Source organism: Oryx dammah, unplaced genomic scaffold (assembly GCF_014754425.2).
Source record: "Oryx dammah isolate SB20612 unplaced genomic scaffold, SCBI_Odam_1.1 HiC_scaffold_16, whole genome shotgun sequence".
Classification (NCBI taxonomy): Eukaryota; Metazoa; Chordata; class Mammalia; order Artiodactyla; family Bovidae; genus Oryx; species Oryx dammah.
The window spans coordinates 38,189,728-38,217,673 of record NW_024070200.1 but is presented as its reverse complement, the minus strand read 5'-3'; the positions used below and the strand labels follow the sequence as shown (position 1 = coordinate 38,217,673).

The 27,946-nt window shown below is 40.2% G+C and overlaps 1 protein-coding gene across 1 annotated transcript; it reads left to right on the top strand.

Moving 5' to 3' along the window:
- The first annotated feature begins 1,212 nt into the window (after positions 1-1,212).
- On the top strand, positions 1,213-27,071 carry CHRNA5 (cholinergic receptor nicotinic alpha 5 subunit). The gene is made up of 6 exons (XM_040257356.1): positions 1,213-1,339; positions 14,022-14,173; positions 18,513-18,557; positions 20,197-20,306; positions 22,210-23,041; positions 26,409-27,071. Exons 1-6 carry the CDS (start codon positions 1,213-1,215, stop codon positions 26,568-26,570), a joined length of 1,428 nt encoding a protein of 475 aa, XP_040113290.1. The 3' UTR covers positions 26,571-27,071.
- The last annotated feature ends 875 nt before the right edge of the window (positions 27,072-27,946 follow it).

Below are 27,946 nucleotides of genomic sequence, written 5' to 3'. Positions count from 1 at the left end.
ATTTGAAATAGCTCAACTGGAGTTCCATTTCCTCCACTAGCTTGTTCATAGTGATGCTTCATAAGGTCCACCTGACTTCGAATTCCAGGATGTCTGGCTCTAGGTGAGTGATCACACCATCGTGGTTATCTGGGTTGTGAAGATCTTTTTTGTATAGTTTTTCTGTGTATTCTTGCCACCTCTTAATATCTTCTGCTTCTGTTAGGTCTATACCATTTCTATCCTTTATTGTGCCCATCTTTGCATGAAATGTTCCCCTGGTATCTCTAATTTTCTTGACGAGATTTCTAGTCTTTCCCATTCTATTATTTTCCTCTATTTCTTTGCATTGATCACTGAGGAAGGCTTTCTTACTCTCCTTGCTATTCTTTGGTACTGTGCATTCAAATGGGTATCTTTCCTTTTCTCCTTTGCCTTTTGTGTCTTTTCTTTCCTCAGCTATTTGTAAGGCCTCCTCAGACAGCCATTTTGCCTTTTTGCATTTCTTTTTCTTGGGGATGGTCTTGACCTCTGCCTCCTGTACAATGTCACAAACCTCGGTCCATAGTTCTTCCGGTACTCTATCAGGTCTAATCCCTCGAATCTATTTGTCACTCCCACTATATAATCATAAGGGATTTGGTTTAGGTCATACCTCAATGGTCTAGTGGTTTTGCCTACTTCCTTCCATTTAAGTCTGAACTTCACAATAAGGAGTTCATAATCTGAGCCACAATCAGCTCCCGGTCTTGTTTTTGCTGACTGTATAGAGCTTCTCCATCTTTGGTTGCAAAGAATATAATCAACCCGACTTCAGTATTCACCGTCTGGTGATGTCCCTGTGTAGAGTCTTCTCTTGTGTTATTGGAAGAGGAACAGGCAGGGTGGGGCCAAAACCCGGGGCCTGGGGATCAACTGGGCAGGATGGAGGCGGGGCTATGAGCTGGAGGGGCGGGGCCAGACGGGACGAGGCGGGGCTTGGGCGGGACAAGAGGTAGTGGGGCGGGCTTTGGGTGGGGCCAGGCTCCCGAGTCTCCTCACGCTCCCTGAGCCCGCCCAAATCCGGCCGGGACTGGAGGCTACCCTGGCGCCAGCCGAGGAGCCGAGTACCGGGTTTGCTGCACCTGCTGGCACTTGGCTCCCGCCCACACTCCCGGTTCGGTTCCTCGGGTCCGCTCTCCCCGCGCGACCGTCGTGTGGCGGCTCCCTGCGTTGACGCACGGGTCCTGGTCGATGGCTGCGCCGGCGTGGGGGCGCTGGGTCCTCGGCCTCGGGCCCCTCCTGCTCCAGTTCTTCCTCCCTTTCCAGCTGGTCGCAGGGCGCTGGGGTCCGGAGGGCGCGGGGGGCGGCGTGCGCGGAGGTGAGCCTGGGCGACGGAGGGCGGTCTCGGGCGTTCGCCCTCGGAGCGGGCGGAGGGGCTCCGGGCGGCCGGAGTGCGCCCGGCTGGGATCTCGAGGCGGCCGGGGCAGCTCCACGCCGGTACCCGGAGAGCCGCGAGGTTGCAGCCGTCACGGAAAAGCTTGTTACCGAGGGTGGTTATATTCTTCTCCTGGGGGCTTGGAGTAAGGTTTCAGCCTAAATGCTCAGATGTGTTTATTTAAGTGTAGAGAGAAGGCCACTTTTACTTTTGCTCCATGACTCTCGTCACTCTGGGTGACTTAGTATATGTATACTTCGATACAACTTTTTCAATAAAAGATGCCCTCGTTATCCATCAGGGCTTTACTTTCTTGGTTTCAACTGGGTTTCCCACGTTGTTACTTTATTCTTAGACGAGTATGGAGGCTCCTTCATACTTGCTTGTGAATAAAGGGGGGTCGAACACCCCACTGTGAATAAAGTGGGGTGAATAAAGAGTCGAACACGACTGAGCGTTGCGCTCGCACACACATCGAGGCTCCTTGGGTTTAATACTAGGGATTAGGATTTGATCTGATTTGATTTACCGCTTGTCCCTGTCCTCTAACTTGCCCCTTGGCGTTTCAAATCTTTCCTTTTGCCGATGATGAAAAGTGTGAGTTGTGTAAGACTGGGGAGCAGACTATCCTGGCTGCAGAGCTATTTGCATCTTAAGTTCTTCCTTAGCATCTTGGAATTAGAGGTTTTTTCTTCTAGCCTTCTCTCCTTCAAAATGTTTTGGACAGGAATAGAAACGAAAATGCTTAGCACTTTTTCAAATTGAAAGCTTTAGAAGGTTTGTCAGCCGTCTCAATACCTTGAAGAAAAAATGCTACCGCTTATGGAGCACCTCTGGTATGGTCGCCTGGAGAAGGGAATGGCTACCCACTCCAGTATTCTTGCCTTGAGAATTCCATGGACAGGAGCCTGGCGGTCTACAGTCCACGGGGTGGCAGAGTCAGACACGACTGAGCGACTAACACGCACATGGTCCGTTAAGCAGGAGATAAAAGCTGAAGTTCACTACACCAGTATTTCAGTTTTTATGAGTAAGGAAACTTTATTTGGGTATAAGCAGAACCTTTTCTTGTCTTTCCTTCCTTAAGGTTTTTAAACTCTGATTCCTGATTCTAGGAAGTGATAATCTTGAAGACTAGAATTATTTCTTGCAGGATGTGTTGCTTTACAATGACTGTAGAGAAATAAGGTGAAGGATGATTTAAACCAATAAAATCTGGTGCAGAAGGTGTTGTAATTTAACAGAAAGAAAGGAGTGTGATTTTGGAGCCAGGCAAACCTGGATTCAAATTATGACACGTGTATCTTGAATTGGACAAGCTTGTCTCAGCTGTCCTCCTCCTTTGAAAAACGGATGATACTGCTTACCTCTCAGTTGTTTTCAGGATTAAATAATATATGTGAAATGCCAAGCACTGTGCCTGACATTCTAGAAAACAGTAGTCTCTATGCCTTTTGGTGAAAGTGGATAACTATCATGTTGTATTATATCTATAGATATATTTTTCTCTTGGTCCCACATGAGCTTCTTAAGAACTGTGATCTTATCCTGTGTATCTTTGTATCTCTTAAGACCTAGCATATTGTAGCAGTCCAGTAAATGTTGGTGGATGAATGATGGAACAGTAAGATCTCTCTGAATATCAGTTTCCTCATCTGTAAGATGAGTGAGCATTAAAGGCTTCCCTCTCTAGCTCTAAAATTCCAAAAAACTGTTGCTTTTAGCAAGTGATCATTTGAAGAGTAATGTTGAAAAGACAATGGAATTGCACACTGGCTAATTTATATGCTTTTGTGTAAAACTGCAGAAAGTGAAAGTCACTCAGTCATGTTCGACTCTTTGCAACCCCATACAGCCCATGGAATTCTCCAGGCCAGAATACTAGACTACTGGAGTGGGTAGCCATTATTTCCTTCTCCAGGGGATCTTCCCAACCCAGGTCTCCCACATTGCAGGTGGATTCTTTACCAGCTGAGCTACCAGGGAAGCCCCAGAGGTACTCCATTAATTTGCTGTGTTTCCTTGGGCATATTGCTTGACCTTACTGAACCATTATTTCTCCATCTTTAAAATTAGGTGATAATAGATGGATTTCAGGTGCTTCCAATCATAATTAATTTTACATTTACATTTTATTGTTTTCATATTCATCCTAGAATCTTAATAACTCTTCCTTGTGGTTTCCTGGGAGCCAGTCTCTAGGAAAAGAAAATGTCTGGTCTGCCAGCTGCCATACTTATTTAACTAGTGTAAGGTCACGGAGCTATGAAAGATTCTCAGGAGGCAATTTTGTCTATATTAAAGAGTAGATAATTAACCTAGTACATTAAAATACTATAAACCTTTTAAACTGACCCGACCCTGATTAGGAGAGTGATTTATGGAAATTAGTCATTGGTCAATTATATTTCTTAGCTGTATAGTTGTGAAACCTTTTCAATGGTTGAAACTTTATTTGTAGTGACTGAGTTCTGTTTCATTCAAAGGGAAATAAAATAATTATTTTGTGGAAAATGAGAGCTATGAAAGACTTTTTCTCCTCACCTTTAGTCATTTTTATTAACATATTAAGAAGCTAATAAAATACACATATAGTGACCATCCTCTTTACTTTTATTATGATTACATCCAAAAGAATGTCGAGATACTTTATGTAAGGACACAGAGTTTTCACACAGTTTAATTGAAAATAAAAATTATTTTTGTTTTCTTGCAAATGCTAAATATGCTCTGAGTTAGACTGAGTACCTGGAACATAGGGTTTTATTTGTGTATCTCCTGATACGTTTCAGATGTACCTGAGTTTGTAAATGTAGCCTGTTGATGGAACCTTAAAAAGGTTTTCAATCATTTGTCAGAATAGGGCTTTTTTTCAACCTATAATGTACAAATTAGATCTAGTAAGTAATTTTTTATAATTAGGATATGAGTTTTTTAATATGTAATTTCACTACAGAACATTTATAATAGCATTATATTTCTTCCCTAAAAAATTGGAATTAAATTCTTTCAGCTGTAATTTTAAGTTTAATATTAAATAAGCATGTCTTGACAATGAGAGTTGGTGAATATTCCTTTTGGAAAAAAGTTTACAATTTGCATCTGTAAAACTGCTCTCCAAAATGGCAAAGGTATGGTTTTATAATGACAATAGGACAGAAGAGGTTATTTTTAACTGTCTTTTTCTGCTTGGTGACTAAAATTTTAATTTAAATGTTTTGTTTCCACTTTGGGGATGCCTGATATCATTCCTTCTAACTGTGTTTGATTCAGTGACCACAGCCTCCTTTCTTCTAAAGGAGAATTATAGTCTTTTGCCAATAAAAATAGGAATTAAATACGAATATTTGAATTCTGACAAAAAGAACAATATAAACTTTTTTTTTAATTTTGCTTTACAATACTGTATTGGTTTTGCCATACATTGACATACAATATAAACTTTTAAAAGTTACTGAATTATTTTTGGGTCTGCTGGGTCTTCACTGCTGCTCGTGGGCTGTCCCTAGTTGGGGCAAGCAGCAGCTTCTCTGCAGTTGCAGTGCTTCTCGTGGCTGTAGCTTCTCATTGTGGGGCATGGGCTCTAGAGTGCTCGGGCTCTGTACTCATGGCACATGGGCTGAGCCTCATGGCTATGTGGAATCTTCCCAGACCAGGGATCGAACCATGTCCCCTACATTGGCAGGCAGATTCTTAACCACTGGACCATCAGGGAAGTCCAATATGAACTTTTGATATATTTCTTTTTATTTTGTGATTTACAGTGTATAATTAGGCAAAACTGGTTTTCCTTTCAGTGTTTCTCAACCTCTGGCATTTGGGGCCAGATATTTGTTTCTTATGGGAGATTGTCCTTTGCCTTGTAGGTTGTTTGGCAGGAACCCTGACTTCTATCCACAAGATGCCTGTAAAACCCACTGAAAAATATCTCCAGATATTGTCAAATGGTTCTTTGGGGACAAAATTGTCTCCCTTTTCCCCACCCTTGAGAATCACTGCTCTTAGTCTTGTAGACCAGGGCTTCTCAAACTTTAATGCCCACAAGAATCCTCTGGGAATGTTAGAATTGCAGCACTGATTCAGAGACATGCGCTGAGCTTCCGCATTTCTAACAAGCGCCTGGGTGGTGAATGCTACTGGTCAGAGTACCACACACTGAGTAGCAAAGTTGCAGACAGTTTCCCATTCATATAAAGGGGATGGATTCTCAAGAGGATGCAATGATAGTAATTATGGAAATAGAGGATTTACAACGAACTGTAGCCCAAAGAGAAGACCAACAGAAAGTAAGCTCCATCCCACCAGCCTAACAAATAGAGACATCTTCTGTTTGCATGTATCCTCCTAGGCCCCACTACTCATTCATCTTTGGACAGTCCTAAGGAGGAATTTTGCAGGAGTCTTATCAAGGTCACACAGGCTGTAGTGAGCTGAGGCAACTTCATGTTCTGGCGGGTGTTTTAATTCATGACACTGTAAATATATTAGCTCATGATACATATTTTTTGCCTGTTGAGAGGTTTGAGGTGTCAAATTACGAGAGTGAACTCTGCATTTATTCAATCTGATGATGCTTAAACTTTTAAAGTGTGCAAGTTGTCTCTTTTTGAAAACTATTGACTAGACCTAAATTTAACACTGCCTAAGGTCATTTTCTTACTGCCAGTGTTCTGAGAGTCAGGGCAAGATGTTAAATTAGGTTTACTAAAGCATATCAGTTACAGAGAAACTTTATTCGATAATTCTGTGATAAAAATCAATAGAAAATATAATGAAAATCCTTGAGTGAAAAAGAAACCCTCTGCATTTCATTTATAACTCTTAAAATAATGATCGGTAAGCATGCCTACTTGCCACATTGAAAATGTTGGATATAGTATGCATTTCTTCTCATTTACAAAATGATTGATTATGTTCACTTTTTTACCTTGCTATTGCTTAAAATAGACCTCTTTGGACTGCGGCAGAGAGGATCTTTTAAAAAGTATATAAGACACTTTCCGTTAACTTAAAAAAATACAAGGAGACTTGTAGGGGAAGATTACTCCAGGAATGTCTTAATTATGAATTGAGGGTATATAATATATATCACTCTTACAAACTTTTTAGATATATTATTTCATTCTATGATGACCTGAAAAGAAGAAATGGAAGGCTATTGGCAGTAACCAGCAAAATTGAAAACGTGTACCCTTGACTCAGCACTTCTACTTCTGAGAGTAGGTGTCATGGAAGTCCTTGTATTAATACAAGGATTTAACTTGTATGTTAACTACAGCATTTTTTCATTATAGCATTGTTAGAAGTAACCAAAAGCTGACAACAGAATAAATGCCTACCAGTGGTGAGGGCTTACATAAATTATGATACTGCTGTAACCCAGACCACTCCGTGTCTTATGAAGAAAGCGTGGAGATGGATGGATGTACATTGACATAGAGAATTGAATGAAAGAAAGCAAGTCACCAAACTTAAAAAAGAAAACATTTGTTCTTCCTCTGTGTGTGAGTGCATTTTAAGATGGCCATACAACAAACTTAAAAGTGGTTAGCCTTGGAGGAAGGGAGATAAAGAGGAGGAGATGGACAGTTCCTACTTTTCATGTGCTTTTGGTTGGAATCTTAACAATGATCATACGTAACTTTTATAATGAAAGCATTATTTTGAGAAGAACAGAGACAAATCTGGGTCCTAGTTCTACCTCTGCTGCCTTCTAGCTACTGTTAGACCAGTGATTCTTAAGGATTCTTCTTAAATCTTTAGCATCTGCTACAACTCTGGTATATTAGAGCCTAACATGTGATACCCAGTTTAGTTTATTCGTTCATTCATTCAACAAATGTTGAGTGGCTGCTTCCTGTGTCAGTCTTGGTGTTAGAGGTAGAGCAGAAAACTCTGGTGCCTGGCTTCCTGGCAGACATATTTAAGACAAATTTGCATATTTATTTACTTTCATCAGATCATACTGTTAAACAGTATGGCTGTGCAGAGAACACCCCACAATGTGAAGGGCACTCCCTGCAAATGAGAATATGGCTGCAGCCCTGAAGTCTGACACGGCATTTCTCAACACTATTGAGTTTGGGCTGGATAAATCTTAGTCATAGGGGCTGTCCTGTGCACTACTGGTGGCTCAGATAGAAAAGAATCTGCCTGCAACGTGGGAGACCCAGGTTCAATTCCTAGATAAGGAAGATCCCCTGGAGATGGATATGGCAACCCACTCCAGTATTCTTGCCTAGAGAATTCTATGGACAGAGGAGCCTGGCAGGCTATAACCCATGGGATCGCAGAGTCATACATGACTAAGTGACTAACAGATACACCGTGCCCTACAAAATGTTTGGTAGCATCCCCTCACACCACCCCCTCCACGTGAGAGTCCAAAACATCACCAAACATTTTCAGCATTTTTCCAACAGATAGTCTTGTTTTATTTAAGTAAGTTAGAAAGTGGGGACACATGAATTTAATACCTAATTACTGGTGCCAAGTATTCAAATCACAGTTTTTAGCTTTGCAGTTTTGCATCCTTTCTTAATCACCATACTAAAATCAAGGATCAAGTTTACATTTCTTTGAAAATATATGTGGTTTCAGTAAGTAACTTAAAAGTGAAACGTTTTGGATAAGTCATTCTTTTAATTCCTCAAACTTGAGATGATACCAGAGTAATGCTACTTGGAGTTACAGATGGATTTGTGAAACCCAAATTTAAATCTCACAGAGTTAATAACAGTATACATATTGTACCTTTTATGTATTCAATTTAGTTTTTTCTGTCATTATATTTTTAACTACTTCAGAAGAACTGTCCATTAGTTTGTTGTTGTTGTTACTCTTGTCCTATCTTTAGTGTGTTTCACTGCTAGGTTCTCTTTGTTTTTCTGAGATATGTGATTCATGTGCGGTTAGTAGGTTGGTATTCTAATTATGATTATTAGCTGTAAAGGGTAGAGACTTGAGGAGAGCTTTTCACTGAACTGTCATTGCAGTGTTGAGAGTGCCCGATGCCACAGATATGTTATTCCTTCATTTTGTTTGTTTTTGCAAGTTTCCACTGTCTATGGTATTCTATAGGGAGATGATCTTTGTTAGGCTATCAGGAAAGTTTTATGTAGAAATCAGAGCGCTACAGGCAGTAATTGCTTTGTGATAATACTTTTGTGTATTTGCCTTTTGAGGTCTATCAGTTATCCTTACTTTAGCAATCATTTATAGGCTGATAAGAATGACTGCTGGCACTTCTAGGCACAGTTTTACTTAATCCTCACAATAATCTTATTAGGTTGGTATTGTTTTAGACCAGTTTTACAGATGAAAAAACTAATATGCAAAGAAGTTATATCTCCAGGTCAGACAATAAGTATTAGAAGTTAGATAGAACTCCACTCGTGGACTTAAAATCTACTAGTTCTTAGCCAGCATGTTATATTGCCTCTCTTCATACTCAAATCTGAGTAGCACAAGGCCTCTCTATCTTTAAAACGATGTCTAGTGGGACTCTTACTCCTTAACAGTAAACTTCTGTAGCTCTTGTGACAGTTGCTTTCACAACCAAGGATGAAATTCTGAATTACTAGAAATAAATGGAAATTGTCAGATGGTATTAACTTCTTCATCTGTTCATGTATGCATTCAGCACGCAGACCATCTGCTCTGTGCCAGTATTCTGTTAGGACCCGGGGTTGTTGTTCAGTCGCTCAGTCATGTCTGACTCTTTGCAGCTCCATGGACTGCATCACACCAGGCTTCCCTGTCCTTCACCACCTCCCGGAGTTTGCTCAAACTCATGTCCATTGAATTGGTGATGCCATCCAACCATCTCATCCTCTATCAGCCCCTTCTCCTCCTGCCTTCAATCTTTCCCAGCTAAAATTAGGGTCTTTTCCAATCAATTGGCTCTTCACACCAGGTGGCCAAAGTATTGGAGCTTCAGCTTCAGCATCAGTCCTTCCTCTTCCTGAATATTCGGGACTGATTTGCTTTAGGATTGACTGGTTTGATTTCCTTGGTGTCCGGGAGACTCTCAAGAGTCTTCCCCAGCACCACAGTTCAAAGGCATCAGTTCTTTGGTACTCAGCCTTTTTTATTGTCCAGCTCTCACATTTGTAAATAACTACTAGAAAAACCATAGCTTTAAGGATCCCAATTTCTCCACATTTTAACCAAAAAACATGTTATTATCTGTATTACTTATTAAAGCCATCTTAGGGGGTATGACGTGGTATCTCATGGCTAAAGGTTTGAACATCTTTTCGTGTAATTATTGGCCTTTCTGTCACTTGCTCCTTGGAGGAAAAGCAATGACAAGCCTAGAGAGCATATTAAAAAGCAGAGACATTACTTTGCCAACAAAGATCCGTCTAGTCAAAGCTATGGTTTTTCCAGTAGTCATGTATGGATGTGAGAGTTGAACTACAAAGAAAGCTGAGTGCTGAAGAATTGACTCTTGAGAGTCCCTTGGACTGCAAGGAGATCAAACCAGTCAATCCTAAAGCAAATCAGACCTGAATATTCAGGAAAAGGAAGGACTGGTGCTGAAGCTGAAACTCCAGTACTTTGGCCACCTGATGTGAAGAACTGACTCATTTGAAAAGACCCTGATGCTGGGAAAGATTGAAGGCAGGAGGAGAAGGGAAAAACAGAGGATGAGATGGTTCGATGGCATCACTGACTCGATGGACATGAGTTTGAGCAAGCTCCGGGAGTTGGTATTGGACAGGGAAGTCTGGCGTGCTGCAGTCCACGGAGTCGCAAAGAGCTGGACACGACTGAGCGACTGAACTGAACTATCTGGTTTTAATTGATTAGGTTGTTGGTCTTATTATTCAAGTCCCTTGTCAAGATGGATAATCTGCAAATTATTTCTCCTGTTTCTCTCTTTAAGTACTAAGGGAAGAAAAGCTACTCTTAACTTACTACTGTGATCAGCACTAAGTATAATGCTGTAGGAATGCCAAACTAAAGAAATGATTCCTGCATTCCAGGACGTTGGTTTCCTGGAGACCCACGACTTATGTGACATAATTGAAAAATAGTGTGGAGCAATACAGTAAGTCCCTTACATATGAACCTTCAGGTTGTGAACTTTTAAGATGTGAACATGCCCCTGTATGCCACTGTTGTACTGTACTACTATGTTTTTCAAGGTACTGTGCTTTAAGATGAAAAATATTTTATTTTTTGTGTTTGTTTCTTATGTATTTTTTGTGTGCAAAGTATTATAAACCTATTCAGTACAGTACTATTCAGCTGTGTTAGTTGGATATCTAGGCTAACTCTGTTAGACTTACGAACAAATTTGACTTATGAATACACTCTCAGAACAGAACTCATTCATGTGTAGGGTACTTTCTGTATAGTAATTGCCACAGGATTCCTGGGAATCTAGGTTGAAAGTGATTGCTTTAAAGTATTTATTTTGAGTAGGATGAGCAAATGTTAATTATTCACAAAAATTTTTTTAAATAATTTTTTAGTTTGATTCAGTTTCTATAGAATTTAGCTTATATATAGTATCACGTTTTCTGAATCAGTCCTTACTACTAGATGGTAAATGTGGATTTACCTGTCTTTGAATACGAGTGCATTTCCAGCATTTGAAAGGCATAGTGCCTGATACAAGGCATATTCTGTTAAATGTTTGTTGAATGAATAAGCAAACATTGGTGGGGCTTGAGCTCTCAGGGGATATAACCATAAACCTCTTTCCAGTTGTCATGAGGTAGAAGAAGTTAATGTGGAAAGAGGAAGAGGCTGAGGGGAGCTGAGCTCTGCCACTTATGAGCTCTGTAGCACTGGCCTTTCTGGTCTATATCCTCATTTGTTAAGTAAGGGAATGTGTTAGATCATCTCCTTCTTAATATTTTGGGGTTTATGAGAACTATAAACTGAAAACATTTAGAACCAGATAAAGAAATATGGCCTCTAAGTAGAATTTGAGTGCACCATTAAGTTTTTGTACTAAAATACCGTCGACCTTTGCACCTGTCATTTCTGTAACATTGTACTAGGAAAATGTTATTTCTAGTATTGGATGTACTAAGAAAGTATTCACAAGGTAGTATCTTAAGGGTTCTCATTAAGTAGAACGATTATCATTTTATTTATTTATACCCTATCTACTTTCTTTCAAACAAAATTTGAGGTGGCAATTCGAGTTAGTATTTTTTTTCCCCTAAGACAGTTTCCTTAGATGCTATTAAAAAACATTTTTTTTTAGGACCTACTGTATAGCACAGGGAACTATACTCAATATCTTGTAATAACCTATAATGGAAAAGGAACTTCCCTCAACAGCATTTCTGGACACAGACCTCATGGTTCTGAAAAGTCTCTCAGAAATTCAGTGCCTGGCATAGATGTTTTCACTATACACATGATATACACGACCATCCAATATTTACCCAGTCCCATCAGAGTGTTATCTCTGTCTTTTAAACAACCTTAAACTTTTGGTGTTTCAGAGACTATCACGTTTAAAAATAGAATTAGAATAGGAGAAACTGGTCAATAATGCTATTTTAACTTGAACCTCTGAAATTAACAGCTTTTAAAATTACAGAGAATGACTCCTTAGTGTATAGTATTCTAATTGAATTGCAATAGCTCCAATACTGTGCATTTCAGCAGAAGGAGACTTTTACAGAGGCATGGCACAAACTCTTATGGTATTTATAGGTTAAATCAAATATCTTAAATAGCCTAGGGAAGCAAGACATAAACTCTGAAGACTAAGCTGCTCTATTAATTAAGGAATAGGCAGTGAGAGAAAATCAGAGGATGGATTTCCTCTAGCTAAAATAATTAGATACTTTTTAATAGCTCTGTATAGAAAACATGGTCTCTCATAACAAAAAGAGATTTTGTAAAAGTGCTAATTTTCTGTCAAATCATTCTTTCAGGTTAGAGAAAGATCAACACTAGCTACTCTAAATCTGCAATATATACTTTATGATAAATAAGCCATTGACATTTTGTTTTAAATAAGTGTTTTTTCTTTGTAAACTCATGAGTTTTGAGTAAATGTCATCCTTGAATTTCATGGATTCCACATTTCCTAACAGAGACTCCAGTGTCCATAAAACACTAAAAACCCATTTCTTTAAAGAGACTTATTTAAACTCAGTAGAAGTGTAAACATTACTATGATCCATAAATCTAATTAATCTTTGGCTATGGCATCTCAAACTTGTAAAATTTTGCCTTTTTTTTTTTTTAAGTCTTGAACCCTAAGGTAATTATATACAAATGTGTAGCAAAGATATGACAAAGCTGAATAATTTACTCAATATTTTTGTGTCCGTATATATTAAATGCATGTAAATTAAAGCATGCAGTTCATGGGGTCTCAAGGAGTTGGATACGACATAGTGACTGAACAACAACAACAAATTAAAGCATGTTTATTTTATATTTATGCTGCACGCTAAGTCGCTTAGTCGTATCTGACTCTGCAACCCAGTGGACTGTAGCCTGCCAGGCTCCTCTGTCCACGGGTTTCTGCAGGCAAGAACACTGGAGTGGGCTGCCATTTCCTCCTCCAGGGGATCTTCCAGACTCAGGGATTGAACCATGTCTCTTGTGTCTTCTGCATTGGCAGGTGGGTTCTTTACCACTAGCGCCAGTTTACCAATAAATTTTAATACATCTGTTTTCTAGGTTTGGAATTTTATGACAAGCAACCCCCCCAGCCTTGGTAATTTAAAAGCTTTTGTTACTTCAGTTCAGTTCAGTCACTCAGTCGTGTCCGACTCCTTGCGACCCCACGAATCGCAGCACGCCAGGCTTCCCTGTCCATCACCAACTCCAGGAGTTCACTCAGACTCACGTCCATCGAGTCAGTGATGCCATCCAGCCATCTCATCCTCTGCTGTCCCCTTCTCCTCCTGCCCCCAATCCCTCCCAGCACCAGAGTCTTTTCCAATGAGTCAACTCTTTGCACGAGGTGGCCAGAGTACTGGAGTTTCAGCTTTAGCATCAGTCCTTCCAAAGAACACCCAGGACTGATCTCCTTCAGAATGGACTGGTTGGATCTCCTTACAGTCCAAGGGACTCTCAAGAGTCTTCTCCAAAACCACAGTTCAAAAGCATCAATTCTTCAGCGCTCAGCTTTCTTCACAGTCCAACTCTCACATCCATACATGACCACAGAAAAAACCATAGCCTTGACTAGACGGACCTTTGTTACTTAGATTTTAAATTACTCTGTGTTAAGTTCTGAGTGCTTCTTATGGAACTCAGCATATTTCCATGTGAATAATCTGATTTAACTTAGAAATATATCTGAACCAGAGTGTCCCTCATGGATCACAAACATTTATATTAACATTTTATATTAAAATCTCCTATGTCCATAGCCTAAATAATACTTTATTGTTGTTCAGTCTCTCAGTCGTGTCCAACTCTTTGTGACCTTTGGATTGCAGCACGCAGGCTTCCCTGTCCTTCACCATCTCCCGGAGTTTGCTCAGACTCATGTCCTTTGAGTCGATGATGCCATCCAACCATCTCATCCTCTGTCGCCCCCTTTTGGTTCATTCGTAATGCTGAACTTTTTAAAAGTCTAGGTGTTTTATGGGAGAGATGCCAATCCACTAACTTCTAAAAATTTGTTGTACAGGATTAGCTGAACCATCCGTTGTTGCCAAACACGAAGATAGTTTGTTTAAGGATTTATTTCAAGACTACGAAAGATGGGTTCGTCCTGTGGAACACCTGAATGACAGAATAAAAATAAAGTTTGGCCTTGCAATATCTCAATTAGTGGATGTGGTAGGTGTGCGCGTCATTACGTATTCATTTCACACAGGTTTAAGCAGAGCGTCTTGTGCACGCAAGCATGGTGCCAGGCCACAGAGATAACAGGGGTGAATGAACATAGCCTTTGTCCTCAAAGAACTCACCAGGGAAAAACAATGATTACACAGCAAACACAGGAGTAATGTATGTTTAAGTAATCTGATAGAGTTTAGAAATCATTTTATCTCATTTGGTGATTAAAATAGGCCTATTCCTAATAAATTTGAAGTGATTAAATATTTTATATGGAGGTTTCTCCTTAAATGTGTTTTAAAAATATGACCAAAAGATCAAAATTTTAAAAGAAAAAAATCCAAGAGTTAGAGTTGTAGATTTTTAGAACCAAAAAGGATCTCAACGGATTATTGCTTCAGTATCGCACATACGTTTCTGAGATCTTTTCATGTGAGATTTACCAGGAAGTAAATTCTCTTCATAAACTTGTTTTTGTTGTCAAGAGATTCCTTATATTTTAAACTAAAAGGTTCACACTAATTTTCAAACTAGTTTCTTCTTGTTCTGATCATATTAATCAATAATTATTTCCCTGTTGTGTTCCCAGAATAGTTGATAAGTATTTGTGTGTGTGTGTGTGTGTGTGTGTGTGTATAACGTAACTGTGCCTTTATTTTCTGATTATAGAAGTAGTGCATGGTTTTTGGAGTTTTGAAAGTTCAAAAAAATATAAATAAGAAAACAAAAATTGACTGTAATTCTACCACCCAGAGGTGACCACTGGTAGTGTTTTGTTATATTTCTTGCAACAAAATTTCTTGTTTTTTCTTTATAAGTACGTTATAAAATTGTGATATTATTTTAGATAAAATTTTGATTATTACTTTTTCCCCTATTGTTATGTGGTGAACATATTTATGTTAATACATAATCTTTAAATGTAATTTTTAATGGCTATATTTAATTTATAATTTATTTTAAACATTCTTCTATAATAGCAGAAACTTTTGTAAAATTGTTCCCGATTTTTCCTACTATAAATGACAATGATGAATATATTTGTACATAAGCAAGGAAGGTGGTGAATCAAAAGATATACAGTTTTTGAAGTCTGTTGATTAATATAGGTCACCTCATTGCTTCCAGAAAGATCAATCAATATGGATTCTGTGCTTGATCCTTTGCTGGGCAATCTAGGGAGATTTTAAATATAAATTAAAAATAGGGAAGTAGGGTGTAGTTGATAGGACTTGCTTTCAACCTTTCTTTCCAGTTGGGATCGTTAGCATGTCAATGGAGTAAGGGTAGAACACTGCAGTACTAAAGCGTGATGTCACAGAAATCTGGCTATTCAGATCTTGGTGACTGAGACTATCAAAGAAGGCAGAGTGCTCGAGCTGGCCTTGTGCTAAGCATAGGATCTGGCACGCAGAGAAGAAAGAACTTTAATAACAAGGAACAGTATAATCACAGTGGTTACATAAGTGATGCTAAGCCTTTTTGGTCAGCGGTTTAGATCAATGGTCTGGACGGTAGAGGAGGTGATGAGTGATAACCTGGGTGCCACTGTGCCTTTGGTCCTGCCGTTGCTTCTGTTTGGGAGACTGTCCTTCTCAGCACAAGCCATTTTTCCTTCAAGGCCAAATTCATCTGTCAGACTCTGAAATCCAAACTTCTGAAGACAGTCTCTCCTCTGTTCCAGTTACACTGACTGGCACTCATGTGCTGGCAAGGCCTCCTCACTAAAGCAGAGTGAGCTTTAGTCCTTGTGTCTCTTCTAACATGGTGTCTGGCACATAGTAAATGCCGAGTGAATGAGAGATCTGATGGGTAACAGACATGGTAAAAGCAGAACTTTAGGAAGATTAATACAATATAAACACATGGCTTTGAGGAGAGAAAGATTAGAAGCTTGAGAGGCGAGTTAGAAGACCACATATAAGAAGGAACAGGACTTGACCGCTGATTATGGAGGGAGGCATCTAATTCTGAAGCCTGGGTGGTTAGAAGGGTAACCAGTTGGAAAGTAAAACTTAGTTGTTATTGGAGGCAGGACAGAGAAGATGATGGGTTTGCTTTTGCTATGAGGTCATCGTGGTGCATTCAAAAGAAAATGTTGGCAAAGCCCCTGGAAGGTCAAGTCTGGCTCTGAAGTGAGAGACAAGGCTGAGGATGTAATTTTGGAATTACTGGCCTGGGGGGTGATTGTTAAAAACTTTGAATTGGTGCGTTTTTAAAGCAGAGAGAGCAGGAGCCTGATCCCTCAAGAACATTCATAGAAAGTGGGTGGGTTAGCCAAGCAGAGAAGTTGGGGAAGGGTGGCTTCTTAAGAGAAGAGCCCAGAAAATGTATAGTCAGTGGCAATGGGAGGGTGGGGGACTGGAGTCAAGGAAGATGAGGGCCAAGGGTCCTGGACATTGAGACTAGAAGTTTCACTGAATTGCTTCTCAGCAGGTTTATGCTCCTTTTAATCGCTGAAGTCTTTGCCCTGCAACCTTGTGGTCATGCTTAGTGGCTCTTGAAGGTTCCTCAGATCCCTATTCCATTGTGTCCTCGCTCTCTTTTTAAAACCTCAGTGTTGGCTTGTCTGTTTTGATTTTATTTTTATGGTCAGGTTAAAATAAACCCACTACCCCTAAAACTTTTCTGCTTTGCTTATGAGTATTAACATTTCATTTATTTGTGGTTTCCTCCTGAGTGTCATCTTACATTTTTCTTTACTCAGTTGCATCCTCCACTGTGTTTAACACACGATAGATGCTGAAGAGACAGTTGAGATTGAAATAAGCTATATCCCCTGAGTCAATGGCTAATTGCACATCTTCAGAGCCAGTTGTGAATTTATGGATTATTCTTATATCTATGTTACTGTTGAAGATACTAAGTACTGACTAGGTTCTACCTCCCAGTGTAAACTTTATGTGTGTTCACATTTTCTGGGGAAATGGTCTATAATTTTCATCAGAGTCTCACAGATGACCTACTGGCCTGCAGCATGCTCATTATGTGTTTACCAAAACTCCTCTAATTTTTAATGCCTCTGTTTAGAACTTCTGCCTGAAAGGCATATTCTAATAGAGGGCTCAGCAGTTATTCTGGATGGTGTGTGATTTCGGGGTGGGCAGTAAAGCTGGTGGTGTAGGGTTTAAATTTGGGAGTTTTGAGTTCTAGAGTAGATTTTACCCACAAACTGGTGGTGTGATTTTAAGCAAGTTTCCATCAGGCCAGTTTCCATGTTTGCAAAATGAAGGGATTATGATAGATAAAATCTCTCATTCCTTTCCAGCGCTAATATTTTAATCGAGGAAAATTGCTCTTTGGAAAACACACCATAAGGAGGATGGCCATGCTGTTTCCTAGGCCCCATTCTCCACGTAGGGACTGAAGCTGCCTTTGTCCCTAGGGGCGTGGTTTTTTCTGTCCTGCTCCTTTTTCCTAGGTCATTCATGTGTTGTTGGGATGGGAGAGGCAGTGGGGACCCTCCAGTCACCTAAGCTGTTTATACTCCCTCCTGTCTCCCCAGCTGCAGCGGCTGCCTTGGTTCTGTGGGTCTCTGTGCTCTGAGCATTGTATCCTACACAAGGTCCGTTCGTGGTTGATGACCGTGATGATCTTTTAGTGGTGCAGTTGGCTCTATGATACTCCAGTGAAATTTAATGGAAGAGCTGCCACTTTAATTAGGCCTTGAAAATTCAGTGAAGGACTGGCATAAGCAAAGATGAGACGATAGGAAGGTGTAAGTGGCAAGGACCCCTGGTTCTCTAGAAAAGTCGGATGTAAAAGCTTTATGAAGTTAACATCCAAGTCTCTGACCTCCACACTTTTTCTACATAACAGCTCCATAGAGAGATTGACATTTGTGCCTTCGCAGAAGCAAGTGGCAAGTAATAGCCCCTCAAGAATGCATACATCGTATCTCACCAATTGTAGGATGTACATTTCCCCACAGTTTAGTACTTCTGAAATCAAGATGTCTTGTAATTAACGGCAGCTTACAATTCATTATCAGCCTTTTTCTTTCTTCCTTAGTGCTAAGTACATAAAATAACGCTGTGCTTCTTAGATTGCATCTTAGATTTGAGGAAATGTAGCTGTTGAGACTATTAATGTTAAATGGGAAAATGCCAATGGTGGCCTTTATGGCAGGTTATCTGAAATACAGAGTATGTTGGAAGGAATAATGTGAGATTAGGCTGGAAAAAAAGATCCTGCTTTTCTAGAGAACCGGATTGATGAACAGAATGTAGTATTCTATAGAGAGGAGTGCTTATGTAAAAACTGATAAAATTCTTACTTAAAGAATTACCGTTTCTGTAATTGAAATAATCAGCCTCTTAAATTTTTTTTTATTTTATAGGATGAGAAAAATCAGTTAATGACAACCAATGTCTGGTTGAAACAGGTATGTATTGAATTTGAAGGGCCATGTAACTGTTAACTGGTGCCATTGTTATTACAGAGTTTGTAGCACAGAAGGGACATGAATATTTGGTCTCGGTGGACAGGCAGGAGGCAGAAAGGTGAGGTAGATGGAGTCTTGTATTCATGCAGTTAATACTGAGTGCCTGGCATTTGGCAGGCACTGTTCTGGGCACTGGGGAAACGGCAGTGAACAAAACAGACAAAAGTCTAGCCCTCAAGGAACATCATTCCAGTGGGGGGCGGTGGGATAAATAGGAAGTTGTGTAGTACTTTTCAAGCTGATAAGCTTGGAGAAAAATACTGAGAAGGCAGACAGGAAGTGTTGGGGACTGGACTTTTAAATCGGATGGCAGGAGAAGTGCCACTGAGAAGGTAAGATTTGAACAAAGACTTGAAGAAGCAAGCCACGCTAGTATCTGGGGGAGGAGCGTCCAGGCAGAGGGACACAAACATGCAAAGGCCCTGAGGTTGGAGGGTGCCTGGTGTGTTTAGGGAGTAGCAAAGAAGCCAGCTGGCTAGGGGTGAGTGGCCGTGGGGATGGGAGTGGGAGATGAGGTCAGTGAAGCTACCAGAGGCCGATGGGTAGTCCTAGCATAGGTTATGAGTAGTGGCTTCTAGGCCACTGTAGGATTTTGGTTTTTACTCTGAGTGAGATGGGAGCAGGCAAGAATGTAATGATTTATTTTTATTTTCATAGTCCCTTTTATATAAAGGAGTTTTTCTTTCTTTTGTTTCTGGACCATCATATGTGCCCAACTGCTGTTGAGCACTTCCCTTTGTTTGTTCTTTATTACCCCTGATTTTATTTATTTTTGACTGCACTGGGTCTTCATTACTGCACACAGGCTTTCTCTAGTTGCAGAGAGCGGGGGGCTACTCTTTGTTGCGGTGCACAGACTTACTGCGGAGGCATCTCTTGTGGAGCATGGGCTCTGGGGCATGGGGGCTTCAGTGGTTATGGTGCATGGGTTTAGCTGCCCTGCAGAATATAGAATCTTCGCAGACCAGAGATGGAACCCATGTCCCCTGCATTGGTAGGTGGGCTCTTAACCACTGGATTACCAGGGAAGTCCTGTCCCTGATTTTTAATACTTACTGCCAGTTCCCTAACCCCAAACTCCTTAAAGGCATATGTGCTTTCCTTGGGGTGCAAGTCTTGACCTGATCACAGAATTATTACGATGTGGAGGTGGGACGGTGTGTTTAACTATGTGGAATGCATCATAAATCTATCTGCTCTTTGCATGGCCTAGTCCAGCCAAGTCAATGACAAAATGGCTAGAAAAGAGAACGTTTTCCTTGAACCTGGACCTTAGCCTGGCCTGGACCAGGCTGTAGCTCCTGGGTATGGTTAGCTGGTAGAAGAGGTGTTGTGCAGAGCCATGAACGCACCCAGCTCTGGTCCTCACCTGTGTCTCATGAGGGCCATGGTTACAGCCACCGCACAAGGGGAGAGGGCTGTCCCCCAGAGCCCATAAGAAGGATGTGGAGGCGAGTTTTCTCTACTGGGAGTAGAGGTGACTTCTTGTCTAAAATATCTGAGTTTGGCAAAAGAGTAGTTTTCACTGTTTTTGGCTATTGCTTTTGTTGAACTTGATTCAGATTTCTTTGTTTTAAAGGAGTGGATAGATGTGAAATTAAGATGGAACCCTGATGACTACGGTGGAATAAAACTTATACGTGTCCCTTCAGACTCTCTCTGGACTCCAGATATCGTTTTGTTTGATAAGTAAGTTATAGCCAAAATGCCATTTTATGTTTTCTTAAGAAAGAAATTGTATCACCATTAGGCACCAGTATTTTTTTTTTTATTCTCTTTGAAAATTGTTTGCCTATATAAAGTCCCATGACTTAATCTTGTGTTCTTTTGTTTCGGGAACCTACAAATATGTTCTGTGGATTCTCTCCATTTTGCTTGTGAATTATTTTCTGATCATAAAAGTGTTCTTGGATTTTAAAACTTTGTAATCCATTTGGAAAGTCCAGAAAGGTATGAAGAAGTTGGGGGAAACGTAATCAGTCCTGTTTGGAGCCCACCACGGCTGCTGGCTTACGTGCATAGTGAGCTTCCTCTGCCTGGCAGCGCACTCAGTGCTGTGTGTGTCTTAGTCATCTGAGTCTCAAGATAACCTCACGAACTAGGGATGACTACATTTACGTGCCAGATGAGAAAATGGAGGCCAAGGGTAGTTATGTTTGTCTAAGATCACAGCTCACATGTGGTGGTGGGGGTGGAGGTGTTCATAGTAAAGCAGCCTGACAGTCCCATTTACCTCCTATTTTCAAGCCTACATATTTGCTGACTGCCTTCCAGATTTTTTGGTATTATTTTTTTAAAATAGTTAAGGTCATACTTTATGTTTAAAGGTGCATCCTTTTAATTTTGCTTAGATGTTGTAATTTTTGTGATTTTCCATAATTTTGAAAAGTATGTTGTCATAATTTTCCCACAGTGAGGATTGTTGGGTTGATTATTAGCTCATATTAATGAGTATTCTACCTAACTGTGTTTCGATTATGGTTTTTGACTTAGGGGAGAGGGTATTTCTGGATTTCAATTTCATTTTTTTCTAGCACCAACCACTCCAGGACACTGGGAAATCTGTGCTTATCCTAATGTACTTTATCTTATTTGCAAAAAGGCATTGACATGAGGACAGAGCGAAGGCTGAGAAAAAATGTTTCTCACTTTTCAAACCTTTACCTCCATGCTTCTCAACATGGAAGGAGTGAACAAAGCTGCAAGGTAGCATGATGCAGCTTCCTGGAGCATCATTTTACTCAAAGTCACTGCAGACAGTTTTATATTTAACATGGATATATTACAGAGGAGTGTGTAAAAGCTACATGAATTTTAACATAGAGAGCAATATTCCAAAGAGAGCTCATGGTGGTGGTGTTTCCCGCTAGACTTCTCCAGTGCGTGAGTTCACGTGGTAACAGACTTCGAGAGGGACAGCTGTTTTCCAGCGCTCTGCCCAGCTTGAGACTGTTGTTCTTTCCCCATCACTGTAGGAAGTGTCCAGTATCTGTCATGGAGGGGGACAATCACTGGAGGGAGTGGGTCTAGGAATATGGATTCAGGTTCTGGCTCTATGCATGTCCATTGTTATAAATAGCCTAGTTATATGTGTGCATACATGCTAAGTTGCTTCAGTCGTGTCTGACTCTTTGCGACCCCATGGACTGTAGCCCACCCGGCTCCCCTGTCCATGAGATTCTCCAGGCAAGAATGCTGGAGTGGGTCACCATTTCCTTCCCCAGGGGAATCTTCCTGACCCAGAGCTCAAACCCATGTCTCTTGCATCTCCTGAATCAGTTCTTTACCACTAGCGCCAATTACCTTTTATGTGTAATCAAAGTGAAATCATTTCCACTACATGCATCTCAAGATTTCTCTAAATACAGATCTGTTGGTCCTGGAGTAGACATGGAAACAGTGGTTCGACTTCAGTAGAGTTAGATATTTAAGGACTCTAGAGTCCCCTCCATGTTGTAGGTATAGCTCAAGTGTAATAATTTTAAGAATATTTCATGCTATATTGTAGGCTTTTTTGTAGACATTAGGCTTGTAAAACATATGCCCAGGTTGTTTACTCTCTGCCTTTTTACTGTGTGTGTGTGTATTTCAGTGCCGATGGACGTTTTGAAGGGGCCAGTACCAAAACCGTCGTCAGGTACGACGGCACGGTGACCTGGACTCCACCGGCAAACTACAAAAGTTCATGTACCATCGACGTCACATTCTTCCCATTTGATCTCCAAAACTGTTCCATGAAATTTGGTTCTTGGACTTACGATGGATCACAGGTTGATATAATTTTGGAGGACCAAGATGTAGACAAGAGAGATTTTTTTGATAATGGAGAATGGGAAATTGTCAGTGCAACAGGGAGCAAGGGAAACAGAACCGACAGCTGTTGCTGGTATCCTTACATCACTTACTCATTTGTAATTAAGCGTCTGCCTCTCTTTTATACCTTGTTCCTCATTATACCCTGTATTGGGCTCTCGTTTTTAACTGTACTTGTCTTCTATCTTCCTTCAAATGAAGGTGAAAAGATTTGTCTCTGCACGTCAGTACTTGTGTCTCTGACTGTCTTCCTTCTCGTTATTGAAGAGATCATACCCTCATCTTCCAAAGTCATCCCTCTGATTGGAGAGTACCTGGTGTTTACGATGATTTTTGTGACACTGTCTATCATGATCACTGTCTTTGCTATCAACATTCATCACCGTTCTTCCTCAACGCACAACACTATGGCTCCATGGGTCCGCAAGCTATTTCTTCACAAGCTACCGAAACTGCTTTGCATGCGAAGTCATGTAGATAGGTACTTCAGTCAGAAGGAGGAAACTTGGAGCAGCCGTGGACCCAGATCTTCTAGAAACACACTGGAAGCTGCACTGGATTCCGTTCGCTATATCACAAGACACGTCACGAAGGAGAACGATGTCCGTGAGGTCTGTGACCACATGTCTTTACAAATGCATGTCTGTTTTGATTCGAAGTCAGGCCCCTGGCATGACCCTTAAGACTAAGTATAGATTGAGGGCCAGAGATAGTGACAGACTGTTTTGTAAAAGATTGTTACTAAAATTTCAATGAAAAACATCTGCAAAATGTGGCTTATACACAAATCTCACATCTCCTTTTCCCCCATCAGCATCTTGGATGACTTATTTTATTGGAGGATAATTACTTTACAGTATTGTGCTGGTTTCTGCCATACATCAACACGAGTCAGCCACAGGTACACATCTGGCCCCTCCCTCTCGAACCTCCCTCCCGTCTCCCACCCCATCCCACCCCTCCAGGTTGTCACAGAGCATGGGGCTGGGCTCCCGGTGTCACACAGCACATTCCCACTGGCTCTCTATTTTACATACGGTGTGTGTATGTTTCCCTGCTACTCTGTCAATTCGTCCCACCCTCCCCTGCCCACACCGTGTCCACAAGTCTGTTCCCTGAGTCTGTGCAGGAATGACTTGGTAACGCTGTGTGATTCTGACTGTTCTGCTTTTCTAAGGCATAGCTAGCTTTGGCTAACATGATTAACTGTCTCAATTTGATCTTCAGTCACTTTGTTTCTGAAGTCTACGGTCATCTGCAGGCACAACTGCATTGTCATTTATCCAAAGTGATTTTAGTTTTTTAAAGAATGACTCTAATGTAGGCTTTATAAATACAGCCAAGATATTTTTCTAGAATCCTCTTGTTGTTCACTCACAAGAGAATGTTAAGTGAATTTAACAGCAATAATGTCTCAGGTGTTATGCATTATACATCAGATACATGTCTAGTGTTTAATAATATGCTTAATTTCTTAAAAACGAAAGTTTGCTCCAAACTTTGTTATAGAAAAATAACTTACTGGTTCCTTATTTAAAGTTAATTTTTAAAATGCAAGAATTAAACTAGGAATACATTTTATTAATATGATATTGAACTGGTATTCTTTTCAAAATATTTCAGTCTTGTCACTATTCTTTATTTCTATTGTGTAATATTTTTAAAGGTATGACTATAATACTATTTTTTCGGAGAAGGCAGTGGCACCCCACTCCAGTACTCTTGCCTGGAAAATCCATGGACAGAGGAGCCTGGTAGGCTGCAGTCCATGGGGTCACTAAGAGTCAGGCACGACTGAGCAACTTCACTTTCACTTTTCACTTTCATGCATTGGAGAAGGAAGTGGCAACCCACGCCAGTGTTCTTGCCTGGAGAATCCCAGGGGCGGGGGAGCCTGGTGGGCTGCCATCTATGGGGTCTCACAGAGTCGGACATGACTGAAGCGACTTAGCAGCATAATACTATTTTTTATAATTGTATTTACTTTCAATAGTTGCATTCAAATTATATGAATTTTCTCATAGGAACAGAAAACAAACTAGAGGTTACCAGTGGTGAAAGGGAAAAAGGGGGCAAGACAGGCCAGGGGATTAAGAGGTACAGGTTACTGTATATAAAAATGCTATCAGGATATATTGTACAGCACAGGAAATATTTTTTAAATGTGTATCTCTTTGGCTGTGCTGGGCCTTCATTACTTTCTCTAGTTTTGGGGAGCAGGGGTGCCCTTTGTTGTGGAGCACAGGCTCTAGGGCATGCTGCCTCAGTAGCTGTGGAGCACGGGCTTAGTTGCTCCTCAGAAAGTGAATCTTCCTGGACTGGGGATTGAACCCCTGTCTCCTGCATTGGCAGGCGGATTCTTATCCACTGTGCCACCAGAGAAGTCCCTAGCTGATATTTTACAATAACTTAAGTGGAGTATAATCTATAAAAACTTTGAATGACTATTGTATAGCTGAAACTAATATAATATTGTAAATCAAAAGAAAATAAAATAGTACCTAACATAAAACATGTATTTGAATTCTAATCTCTAAAACTTTGTTAAATGGAAAAATTTCTAGCAGGTGTGGTAAGCAGATGGAATGAATCTGGTAAAATACCAGCCCTCTCCCCCAAAGGGACATTGACATAAGTTTCTAATAAACTTTAAAAACATTTTTACTCAAGTATAGTTGATTTACAATGTTGTATTAATCTATAAACCTTTAATACTTGTGAAACATAAAGTTTCTATTTGGTGTAAGTATCAAGTTAAATTAGTTTAGAAGGTGAAGCCATCAAAGGAGTCTTAAAAAATACAGGTATTAGATAATAGTATGGATTGAGATAGGATTTATTTATTCGGCCAATCAGTGAAGCACGTGGGATCTTAAATCCCCGACCAGGACTCCAACCCACACTCCCTGCATTGGAAGTTCAGAGTCTTAACCACTGTATTTAATGAATGTCTGCAAAGTGCTGTACAGCAGGGTCAGGGCTCCTTCCATGAGACCAGTAAAGGGGGTTTATTTTCAAGGGAAAAACTTATAAGTATATGAGAAGCTGTAGGGTTTTATAATCCTCTAATTTTACATTACCCTGAAACTTGGGGGCACAGTTCCTATAGAAGACTCCGTGCTTCATAGCAGGGGCTAAGGAAGCCTGTGGTCAAAGACGTGGCCTGTTGAGTAGGACCCTCTGGTGCTCAGGGCCTGGTCTCAGCCTGCCCTTTCCTTGAGGTCACTCACACCTGCTGAGCCAGCTCTCTGCTTGGGATGCAAAAACGGGGAGGGAATGAGCTCTCAGCTGGCAGATCTGAAATCATGTTATTGTTGTTCAGTTGCTAAGTCATGTCTGACTCTTGGTGACTCCATGGACTGCAGAATGCCAGGCTCCTCTGTCCTCCACTATCTCCTCGAATTTGCTCAAATTCATGTCCATTGAGGTGGTGATGCCATCCAACCATCTCATCCTCTGCCATTCCCTTCTTTTGCCTTTAGTCTTTCCTAGCATCAGGGTCTTTTCTAATGATTTGGCTCTACCCATCAGGTGGCCAAAGTATTGGAGCTTCAGCTTCAGCATCAGTCCTTCCAATGAATGTTCAGGGTTGATTTCCTTTAGGATTGACTGGTTTGATCTGAACTCATGAGCTTAGGTTAAAATGGTCCTTAGGAAATCCAGAACTAAATAAAGCAAGTGAGGCAAGGAAGAAGATTAACAGCTGTTGAATGTATATTATTCTGAACCAGCTTTTCATTTGTCATGAGATTAACTTCAGGCTGGATTGACTTTAAAAATTAAACACTCCTGGGCCAGAATAATTAATAGAAGTAACTATATATAGTAAGAATTTAAAATATTTTAAAAGTTTATTGTAAGATATGCAAATACTATATTTTATTAAAAATCTATCAAAATAAGCCACTTGTATTATAAGTTGACATGTAAATTTACAAATTGTGTCTTAATTATTTAATATTGGTTTTTTTGGTACAGGTTGTTGAAGATTGGAAATTCATAGCCCAGGTTCTTGATCGGATGTTTCTGTGGACTTTTCTTCTGGTTTCAGTTGTTGGATCTCTTGGGCTTTTTGTTCCTGTTATCTATAAATGGGCAAATATAATAGTACCAATTCATATTGGAAATGAAAATAAGTGACATTTTGCAAGGGGTTGTAGTAGGAATTTAGTTAAAAGGCACATATTTCTTATGGCACCTATGAATTACAAAAACAAATTGTGTTTAAAATTTGATGCAACCAACATCAGTTTATCTCAATAGATTGCCCATTAAAATATTTAGCTGCATGACTGAAGTAATAACGAGTGAATAATATTTGATCTTCTAAAAATAATAGCACAAAATATTATCTAAACTGAACTAATAAAAATCTAATGTTTGTATCCTGGCAAATAATTCTTTGTAATCAGCAGTGAAGTTCATCCTTTGATTGTGCTGGAAAATCCTGTTGTATTTGAAGACTGATTTCATTTGGTAAAGGTAAACATTTAAAAATTCTCTCTGTCCTGTATTTACTGCATAACAGCTACAGTATACTGTTGTTTTAAGTAAGCTGGCTACTTGGTATGCTAATGTTTGAATATGATGTGGCTTTTTTATAACCATCATTTTTAAAAAATGAAAAATGGGAATTGGGAATTCCTTTAAGGCTTACTTTATTTTGTAGATGCTTAAACTAAACAATTATTGTTATTAACTATTTTTACAGCTTACCTTCCATTATGAGGCCATACAATAGACAGTTCCTATGGATGTGCAGTATAGCATATCCCAAACATTATTTCAGTTCTCTTGTCTACTTTTTCCACAATTAATAGGACCACCTTTTATATAAATTCTGGTAGCATCTTTTGATCCTTAACCTTAGAAGTGTTCACTACAACTAAGTGAATCCCATTTTAAGAACATGTCTGTGTATACTACTGAATTGTTCTGTGAGAAAACCATCTTCTAATATTAAAGGTGATATTCTAATTATGTATAAGCACATTGTTACATACCTGTGATGTTTCAATTTTACCTCTTTCCTTCCAAAAATTACAGTACAGTAGTAGAATATTAGAGTTGCGAGGGCCTTTAGACGTAATCTGCTGCTGCTGCTGCTGCTGCTGCTGCTAAGTCGCTTTAGTCGTGTCCGACTCTCTGCGACCCCATAGACGCCAGCCCATCAGGCTCCCCCGTCCCTGGGATTCTCCAGGCAAGAACACTGGAGTGGGTTGCCATTTCTCCTCCAATGCATGAAAGTGAAAAGTCAAAGTGAAGTCACTCAGTCTTGTCTGACTCTTCACGACCCCATGGACTGCAGCCTACCAGGCTCCTCCGTCCATGGGATTTTCCAGGCAAGAGTACTGGAGTGGGGTGCCATTGCCTTCTCCCAGACGTAATCTAGTCTTAGCCTATTACTACTTATTCAGTATAGTATCATGTATCACAGGTAGACAAGTTAAAATTTCATCTCTAAATTTTCTGATTCAGCTATGACCAGGAAGAAAATACTGATAGAAATCTTGCAT

Bases quoted from the DNA above. Each gene is read 5' to 3' on its own strand.
- CHRNA5 (XM_040257356.1), top strand. From the start codon at position 1,213: ATGGCTGCGCCGGCGTGGGGGCGCTGGGTCCTCGGCCTCGGGCCCCTC. The intron at 1,340-14,021 runs GTGAGCCTGGGC...TTTGTTGTACAG, and splicing joins GGGGGGCGGCGTGCGCGGAG to GATTAGCTGAACCATCCGTT. The intron at 20,307-22,209 runs GTAAGTTATAGC...TGTGTATTTCAG, and splicing joins GATATCGTTTTGTTTGATAA to TGCCGATGGACGTTTTGAAG.